Source organism: Manihot esculenta, chromosome 6 (genome assembly GCF_001659605.2).
Source record: "Manihot esculenta cultivar AM560-2 chromosome 6, M.esculenta_v8, whole genome shotgun sequence".
In the NCBI taxonomy this organism is placed as follows: domain Eukaryota; kingdom Viridiplantae; phylum Streptophyta; class Magnoliopsida; order Malpighiales; family Euphorbiaceae; genus Manihot; species Manihot esculenta.
This window is the reverse complement of record NC_035166.2, coordinates 2,782,833-2,792,845: the sequence shown is the minus strand read 5'-3', so window position 1 is coordinate 2,792,845 and position 10,013 is coordinate 2,782,833. Positions and strand designations below refer to the sequence as shown.

General features: G+C 32.0%; 1 protein-coding gene across 1 annotated transcript; it reads right to left on the bottom strand.

Annotated features, from left to right (window-relative positions):
- Positions 1 to 2,719: 2,719 nt before the first annotated feature.
- LOC110618000 (ferric reduction oxidase 6) lies at positions 2,720 to 9,461 on the bottom strand. The gene is made up of 9 exons (XM_043957502.1): positions 9,204 to 9,461; positions 9,027 to 9,120; positions 8,721 to 8,918; positions 6,986 to 7,220; positions 4,969 to 5,296; positions 4,603 to 4,885; positions 4,037 to 4,292; positions 3,511 to 3,946; positions 2,720 to 3,045 (listed from the first exon to the last, which is right to left on the bottom strand). Exons 1-9 carry the CDS (start codon positions 9,424 to 9,426, stop codon positions 2,876 to 2,878), a joined length of 2,223 nt encoding a protein of 740 aa, XP_043813437.1. The 5' UTR covers positions 9,427 to 9,461; the 3' UTR covers positions 2,720 to 2,875.
- Positions 9,462 to 10,013: the final 552 nt, after the last annotated feature.

Sequence of the window (10,013 nt, the reverse complement as noted above, 5' to 3'; positions counted from 1 at the left end):
ATATTAAAATTTAAAATACAATTAATAATAATTTGGGATTGATTTCTTTTTTTTTTTTAATTTTTTTGACAAGTCATTAATAATGTAACTAGTTTGTATTTAATTACTTTTTTTATGTATTCAATAGATTATAATTATAATTTAAATATTTAATAGTTTAATTTCAAATAATATAAAGGTGTAGGTACATATTTAACTTAAAAAGAAAAGCATAGACATGCTAATTTTAAAGTTTAATCTAGAAAACATACTTGCAAATCAACAACGCTCCCCCAACAATCTAGCAATGAATATAGAGCCGATGAAGCACTCAAATTTTCTTTTTCTCATAGGTGACGCATAATGGCTGAAAATTTTCAGTGAAAAAATCTAGCAATATCAACATTCGACTGTTACTGGACTCCTCGGCTTCCTTTCACACCAAAAATTCTTTGAAAATAGAGTTGTGTAAAGATAGATCGAGTAGATGTCTACTTACTTTTATTTTTCAGCTAACCGACTACCATTTTTTTTTGTGATCAAGATTTGTTATAAAATAAATTTAAATTTTAAAAGATTTTATGGTAATTAAAAATTTTATAGTTATTGAAAATATTATTTGTGATATTTTTTTACTGATTTGATATTTAAATTTAATATTAAATTTAATTGTTATAATTTTATTATATTATCTCAAAATTTTTATAACAATTTGTAACGACTATTTTTTCAATTATAAATAGTTTGCACCTTTACAGAGACACTCCCAGTTTCTACTTTATTCATTCTCTTCTTTATACTTTTTGTTTGATTATAAATTAGAAATAAATTTTTGTTATCCTGATCTTAAAATTAAAATTTCAGAAGAATCTGTTTAATCATGAGAGATTGCAAAATAAATTTTGAAGGACAATATCTAATACGACTTAAATTTTATTATTCTATCCTATTTTTCCAACAAGATTTACACTTTACAAACTTAGTTTTGATATTTAATATGCTTTTATCGAACACCATGAAGATATCAACAATAGATCGAGATTAAATCGGTTGATATTTGACAAACAGAGAGGACTTTCAACGAACCAACTTTAGATTTGTGACTAATAAGTATGAGGCATTTCAAAAGTGTATCTAAATCAGTGATAGAACACCAGCGACTTGGACAGAGCTTATAACTATACCAAGTACCTAATGAACCATCGTGGAATATTCTAGAATTGTAATAAATAATTAGAATAATTTTTTAAAGATTAAAGCCTATAAAAGCGATCTAATATGGAATTTAGAATCAACTTGTGATAAGAATTCCGTCATACAGCTTGACAATGTACGAGACAAAGATAATTTTTAGAATTTATTCTACCTCACTCTTAATCAATAATTATGATTAGAAACAAAAATAATCAAGCGATAATTCTAATTTTAAAATGTCACAAGAAAATTTGAAAAGTTAACTAAACATAAACCGACAAAATTCAATTTAAAATACCAAAAGATTAAATCTTGATAAGTTGCTAAATTATGGAGGAATAGAGAATAATCATATGTGTAAATGATATAAGATCAACATAAGTTCAACTAAGAAAAATTCTATAATAGAGAATATTATTTATAGTTAAATATATTTCTAACCCTAATTGAAATAGAAAAATAAAATAAATCTTAATTAAAATATAAAAAATAAAATCCTAATTAAAATAGTAAAATGTGAGATAATCATATTTGAATAAAAAAAACTAAATATAAATCTTACTAATTCAAGAATAATAATAATAAATCATAACTTAACTAAGATATAAATAAAAATTTCTTCCTTCCATAATTGCTACTTCTAAAAGAATAAAGAAATATTGAAAGTTTTCTACTTTACCTAGTACAGCGAAATTCGTCTATCTTTTTAGCAAGCCAAATTTCCTTTTTAATATGTGAGAATTTTATTAGTTAATTTGACTCCTAATTTATATAGAATCATAGAAAACATCAAAACACACTAAAAATCTCATATACGATAGCTTCTAAAAGTGAATTAATCCTTCTTTTTCTTATTTTTCAAATATTATACTCAGCATGAATAATTCGAAAGCTTATAAAATTCTTATAGTTCCATGCATTGGTAATTGAATATTTGAAAAATATCATAATATTCTTGCCCTTCAAATTGTTGAAAAATATTATCCTCCATAAGGACATTTAGGATTTATTTTATATAATTTTGAATTTAAAATTAATTATTTGAACTATACATGAGATGAGGACCGAAACTAGAAATTAGACATTTAAACCTAGAATTAGGTTTTGATGATTGTTATCGGCCCAAGGCTAATGTATTGTTTTTGCTTTGCAGGAAGTTTAGATTTAGATATGGAGAAAACTCTATTGAAATGTATTTTGCTTCCGTTATCTAAGGTCGATAATGGATATACGTCAGAAGTGAGTTACTTTTGTATGTATCAGTGTCCATTCCTCTCTTCCAACCGGCTTTACTATAGATTTTAGCTGTCTGCCTAAGTTAGATTTTAGGTGTCGGCCTAAGTTCTAATACTAATATACCATAATTTTGGATCATGACATGAGATGTTCCAACGGTACATAATATCTTGTTGGAGCTGAACTAACTGACATGTCAATCCAGTCATGACTTAAATCACGATTGGATTTTTTTTGTAATTAAAAAATAGCCAGTCGTGACTTCCTCCACTGAAGGCGTTTTCTTGGCATATGGTTGAAACAGCTACTCTGTACTTAAATAAGATTTGTATTTTATAATTTTGACTAATAAATATAAGCGGGCAAAGTGCTGATTACATGCATTACAGTCTACATACTATATACAGAGCTTTCTGTCTCATATATTACAGATGTACATACTATAAGATAATGCTGCAGCATTTAGCTACAGATCAAAGCTATGGCTATGGAAATGGAAGACAGGATCATGGGATTCTCTCCTCAAGTTCTGAGACCTGATTTCTCTAGCAACACTTGACTGAAGAGTTGGAGGACCACATATTATCACCCCCACATCGACAAAGCCCCAGCGCTTCGATACAGATCCAAAAATTTCTGCAGTTAGGAAAAATAAATGCCTGGTCAACAAAGATCACCTTCAAAATATAACTATATTCAGGTTTTAACATTACAAACTAAGAAGTCGAACTCTTGTACTAAAGTCAAACGATTGAGAGAAAGTCTTTTTAGGTAAGGTATCAGTCTTTAAAGTATTACAGGTTTGTTTAGGAGGAAGGTTTTTCCAAGGGAAGTAAGATTTTTGGAGGATTTTAAAATCTTGAAAACCCACTTTTTCAACCTGCCAATTAGAACCCCCAATATGGCAGATATCAAAGTTAGACACAAATAAAGTGGTTAGTAGATGTTCAACAATCCAATATAACTAGAACCCCCAAAACTTAACTTTTCTTCCGAGCTTGTCCTACCATATTTTCCATCGATAAACTGCACGTTATCAAATTATATCTTTCTTCTGTTTAACAAAGAAAAGTAAAGATCTCAAAATTGTAAAGTACTAACCTTTGAAGTCTGGTCTTGAACCATACTGTATCACAGTAGAGCTTGAATGGTTTTTCTCAAAAAAGTTCTTATCTTCCATATCTTCATTATTTGGAACCTTCTCAGCCTTCCTCCCATCTTCCCGGTATTCATCCCTGGCTGAAGTTTTCCTCTCCCACAGATGCCACAATCCAACCACACAACCTCCAAAGATAAAAATACTTGCAAACATGCATACTATAAAAAGAAGTCCTTTGTACCACCATGATTGTACGCCATATCGGTTAATATAGAACACATCCAACAGACACAGTAAAATAATAAAGCCCACTGTAGATGAAATAATGTAAAGTCCAGACCATATGTTATCACCTGTCCCTACCAAAACTGACATGCCACATCCCTTTGAGGCAGTGCAGATAGAAGAATTTGTAGCCTTGTGCACGATCCCCTCTTCCTGCAGATAATAATTTAAAAGCACAAAGTTATTTGAGATGAACATTATAGGCTAAGCACCACATGTGATGAGAAATATTATTGAACTTACTAATAGGGGATCTGTTTCTCGGGTAACATAAATACAGGTTTCCAGATTTAGTTTGTCAGAGAAATATGGACAAATTGACTCCATGTCGACAGTTGACAGAAGAGGAATCTCATTTGACTTTTTCACAGCCCAAACAATTAAGACATTTTTGGGTAAGCAGGGTCTGCCTTCATTAACTCGGTGGAGAATATCACTCAAGATCGCCAAGAAAGGTGAAATTCCTATTCCACCAGCTACTAGAATGAGGTTCTCATACCTAAGAGAAGAATGTGAACCAAAATCAGCTGAATAGGAAAAGGTACTAAAATGCAAATTTAGCAGGACATATTGTATATCTTATCTAATTTAATTTGCCAAAATTAAGCATGGAAAATTATTTATTTTTCATTGATGAAAAAAATAACAGCATCACCACAAAATCACATGAATTGTTATGCTATGAACATCGAAATTACAAAAAGTATTGTATATTAGCTTCTCTTAACTTAATTATTCATTACCATTCAATAACTAATGCTGCTACTACTTTGAAAAAATGCATGTGAGTTAAAGATCAGGATACGTACATCAAGTGATATGGTACTTCATGCCCATACGGCCCCTCAACAGAAGCCGTAATCTTGGTATGTGGTTGGAAAGGTTGGTCCGGTGATTTTGCTGTTTCTACCTCAGATGCTTTCATGATAACTCCTCTAAGCTTATCTGTCCATCTCCCAAGGACCTTTATGAGAATGGATAGATGATATTTACCGTCCAAAGGACTAGATGAAACGCTGAAAGGATGCCATTGAAGCCATGATAACTCCCGGATTTGAAGAAAAACGAAACTAAGGGCATTATATCGCAAATCTGCATGATCAGAAGAAAATGTAATGAATATGGTAATAGAAGATATGGACAGAAACAAAAGCCTGGTGAAGAATTATCATTACTTCCTGGTTTTGAGAAGACCAGTTCCACAGTTCCACATGGAAGGCATTTGGCTGAAACTACATCAACAGTCCTTCGTGATTGGCAAAATCTTAAAAACCGATCAAGCATGAAAAGAAATATTGCACCAGCAGCCATGCTGAAAATAAAATCACCAACATGGAATGCAAAGAAGAGGACAAACACCACATATAGTTGATGGGTGTAAAAAAACAATTCGAAATTCCACTTTCTCACACCAGGAAGTGATGTCACCCACATAAAAAGTCCAGCTAAAAGGCTGATAACACCGGCAAGATTGGAAATGCCAACATCTCTCCATTCTATTATCTGCATGAAACAGTACAACACTTCAGAAGAAGGGAGAGGGGAAGAAAAGAAAAGAAAAAGTCTTGCATCAATAAAATCTAACTTTGTCTCCCCCTCTGTGATCCAACGCAAATCTGATCTCTAGTCTAACTAATCCTTTCAATAAAATTATCATAGTGAGAATCAATTAGGTAACCAATCAAGAACTAGTCGATTTTAGATTTGCTACATCCATGTATGAGCTCCATTGATGCTGATTGTAGCTTAGAAGCACCGTTTTTAGTTTGACACACAAAAAGGTCTATCCATGGTTGCACATCATGAGTCTGCATGCATAGACACAAATGGATAAGAAGAGTACATAAGCAGGATCTGATGTAGACTCATCAAATATCATGCTCATGACTCATAAGAAAATATGGAACCATGCATTCTAGGTGCTTCTTCCTAAAATTTCCTAGAAGGTTGTAACATATAATAGCCCTATTTCAGTTGCAATGTTCACAATATTGAAATTCTTTGGGTGCCAACTGCCAATCATACACAAGCATAACCTAGCCTTAATATTGATTAAGGAAATTCTCTGCTGAAATTGAGGATTGTGTATAGGATTCTACATGAATCTTCATTGCACTGTGCTTTAATTGTTACTGGACCCTCATTTTTAAACAATATTTAAATGAAGAAAACAATAAATTAAAAGATCAGGGAGCAGCACATTGCAGCCAAAATTTATTAACAGATCCTCAGAATCCATAAGCATATACTGCAAAGGATAAGCCATTTATTCTGAAAAATGATCTAGAACTTGTTGAGTATTTCATGACTTCTTATATGTTGTGACTTTATAATTTTTAGCTAGAATCAACTTATGCTATGGTTTATCATTTGCTTGAACATTTTTGGGAAATTATCCAGTTGCATAACTATCACAATTTCAAAGGCCTTAATTATAATGCCAACACAAAGCCCAACAATCTGAAGCAAACCAGATCCTAGTTGCTTTTAACTTGAAGAACATCATCTTGAAGGAATTGAGCCACTCATATAACAAAACTCCCCCATTTAAATCTAGCCATCCAACCTCAACTGTGTTCCTAAAGTAGGTTCTAACCTTCACAAGATACATCTCATGACCACAGTAGAATCATCTTGCTTTCCACGTGAAACTTAAGCTAGTAAAGTCAGCACATTTAAACACTGATGACTGCAAAGGAAGAGATTACAATGACACATGACACAAGAAACCTATCTGATGATCCTCTTAGCTTGTGGACCTTGGACAAACTACACCAGCAGACAAGCTAACACAATGAAAGTACTATGCCTTTGTTTGGTAAAGACCTTCCTCACACATTTGACATTGGGTCAAACAATGTATATGTTTGCTCTTTTTATAGTAAACATGATATCAATAACTGGTGAACAGGGTTTGAAACGGAATGTAAAGAAACATATGGTATGCTTCCTAAATTAAAATGTGCCGACAAAGTGGATTTTAAGATAAAAGTGATAGCAACGTGATTGACTACAAGTTTTGTTAACCACATGAAATACTAAATGCAAAAGGAATAAGAGAGAAAGAAGAACAAGAGTATTACGAACATATTGCACAAATTACCTTTCCAGCAAACAAGAAATAAATATATGCCTGTATTTACAAAAGCACATATAAAAAGACATGGGGACAATGAAAGCAAGAGGACTCACTTCATAACGGAGATTGCCCTGCATTCCCCATCCAATTACGTAGAATAGACCATGGAGTGTAAAAAGCAGCATTGTCAAGTGTCCCAACCACACATGGTATCTTGTAGCATGCTCAAAAGGGATATCAATAAGTCGGAGAAGGGCTGATCCTCTTGCGACCGGAAGGAATAGAAATACCATGCAAAATAATCCAATCATACCAAGTCGAAGTCCTGTCAATTCTAATAGCCAGATGCTGAAATGTTCAAAAGAAGGGATACTCAGCCTGATATTTAAAAAGAAAGAGTAACAAGAAGAGAAGTTCACCAACTATAAATGCATCTAGATCGTATAAAATAATAACTGAAAATAAGGAAAATTTGCTAATGCTAACTAAATTTTTACACCACTTCTTTACAGCCTGCATTTGCATTTTACGCACTAGCTTGAGTTTTGAATTGAAAAACTATTTCAAATTAATAGATTTTGAGGAATGACTTTCCTGTGTACAAGATGAGTCCCTATAACTTTTTGTTCTGTTTTTGGTAGGAAAAGATTAAAAGCTGTACAAAACTAAAGAACACAAAAAGAAACTGAAGTACCTAGAGATGAATCATATGCAATATAAAACTCCATTTGTAGCCTATGCATCCACATTAAATTGATTAGCAGGAAAAAATAATGAATATAACAACAGCCATCCATCTTTGAAAATGGAAAAAGGCTATTCTGTACTCACAAGCTCTCTTATACATTTCCTCCAAACTTTCAATTCAAATAGGTTTAGATTGAAATTCAGGTCTTAATGTATTTGTCAAATTTTGACTATATACATATATATATATATTGGAAATTACTATTTACTCACTGTAGTTTAGTGAAACTAACTATTTGGTTCTCTGTTTTCAAAAACATATTAGTTAGTCCTTGTCTCTTCAAAAATAAATTTCATTCTGTATAGTGCAAGGACTAAACAGTTGTGATTTTGAAATTACATAATAGTTGTGATCTTGAAATTGTAATGATTGAATAATTGTGGCTTTGAAATTTCAGCGACTAAATTGTAAATGTTCTGTAACTGCACAAACTACTTAGAGATGATGGCTTTTTAGCCATTTCATGTGTTATCAATGGCTTAAGTAAACAGAGGACTAAATAGTTAACGGTTTAAAAAGACAGGATAAATAGTTAACATTTTAAAAGATAAGGGCTAACTTATATACTTTGAAATAGATGATCTAAGTAATTATGTTCACTAAGGACTAAATAGTAAATTTGCACATATACATGTATGTATATATATAAAGCACTGAACTGAGTAAATTGAAGAATGAAGTCTATATCTTCAAACATGTTATGGAACAAAGTGAACAAAAATTTGCAATATATGAATGTATAAATCAACGTGCATCTTGAATTTGTTGATTAAACTGAATACAAAATGCTTAAAAGAAAAACATGTTATATTCCTGCCTCCACGTGACTCACTGAAGGAATGCATATAACCAATTTTTATGGTCAAGGTCTTGTGAATATATAAATTGCATGCCAGTTTTTTTTTTTTTTTTTTTTTTTTTTTTTAAGAATGAAAAATAAAATAATAAAAAAAAAAACTAGAAAAAAGCAAGGGTTGGAAGGCCATCAATAGAGCGGAAAACAAGTGAGAACTAAAGAAAAAGAAAAGTAAATATAATTTAATCTCATAAACAGTAAATAAGCAATACATATTAAAATATCAAAGCAGAAAACGCTGTACCCTTCATCTTTAGAAGTTAAATGCAACTGGGAGATAAGGCTGAGATTCCGCAGAGTATAGACATAGACAGCCCAGATGATGTACACAACAAACAGGAGAATCCCAATAAACTCAGCAGCAGAAACAACCCCAAATGGTCCATCCACAAGAACAGGAAATGTCCACAGGCGGACACTTGGATACTTTGAATTCTTCTTACTATAACAGAGAGTTCACAGCACAACACAAAATAATGAATAAATAAATAATAATAAATTTTGAATGAGAAGTTCTGGCATAAGAACTTTAAACCAGGAGATGACATACTGGTGAAACTCATCTTCTCCAGAGATGATCAGATGTGCAATAGCAAGAAATGCAATAAGAAGAATAGGTCCACTCAGTAATAAGAATATGCTTCCTGCACTTGGGATATTTCACATCAAGCTTACTTGCAACAAACAGAAACTAATCATGAAAGAAAATTTTTAACAAGGATCGAACCTGAAAGGCCAAAAAGAGTTCCACTGCTGGCTCCAACAAATTTCTCAAACAATTCATTACCAAATTGTGTTGGATACAGAAAGATAAACACAACCCATGCAATGAAAATCACCCACATAAGAATCTCGAGAACCCATTTCACTGACGATACAAAGAGAGGCCTCTTCTTGACACCTTGGCTTGAAAGAAGAGGTTCCTGAACTGGGTATTGATCCATGGACATAAAACCAATTTGCTGTTCAGTCCATTGTGAAGTAGTTCAAAATATATAAAGAAATTGTAGCAATAAAACCAAAATCTGTGGAACCCATCTCCACAGTTACGAGGTACATCCAGATTTTCCACATAAAAATGAAAGGCAGAGAAATTATGATATATGAACCACACAGAAGAATTATCTTGTCATAAAGGATTTGAGTCCAGAAATGTAAAACATAAGCAGACAGATGAAAGGGAAAGGGTTTGACGCAGAAGGAAAAAGCAAAAGAATTATAACCTTGTAATAGGAGTATGATAATAAGAGTGAATTGATTGAGAAAACAATATTTGCCGCTACTTCATACTCAAAGTAGATGGATAACGTGAAGACAGTAATGACAGACGCTTGCTAGTAAAGCTAGAACTAATTTTATTATAAAAATTGAGTCATTTAAATTTTTAAAAGGTTAATATAAAAATATATAATTGAGTTTTAAATTTAAAATTATATATATCATTGATGTAGTCCAAAACAAATTGTGTAGTAATTGGTTAGACTTAAGTAAAAGATGATGTGAGGTGGTGGATGTTTACGGCAGCTATTCTAACTCT

Bases quoted from the DNA above. Each gene is read 5' to 3' on its own strand.
- LOC110618000 (XM_043957502.1), bottom strand. From the start codon at position 9,426: ATGTCCATGGATCAATACCCAGTTCAGGAACCTCTTCTTTCAAGCCAA. The intron at 9,121-9,203 runs GTTCGATCCTTG...TCCCAAGTGCAG, and splicing joins AACTCTTTTTGGCCTTTCAG to GAAGCATATTCTTATTACTG. The intron at 3,947-4,036 runs GTAAGTTCAATA...TATTATCTGCAG, and splicing joins GAGAAACAGATCCCCTATTA to GAAGAGGGGATCGTGCACAA.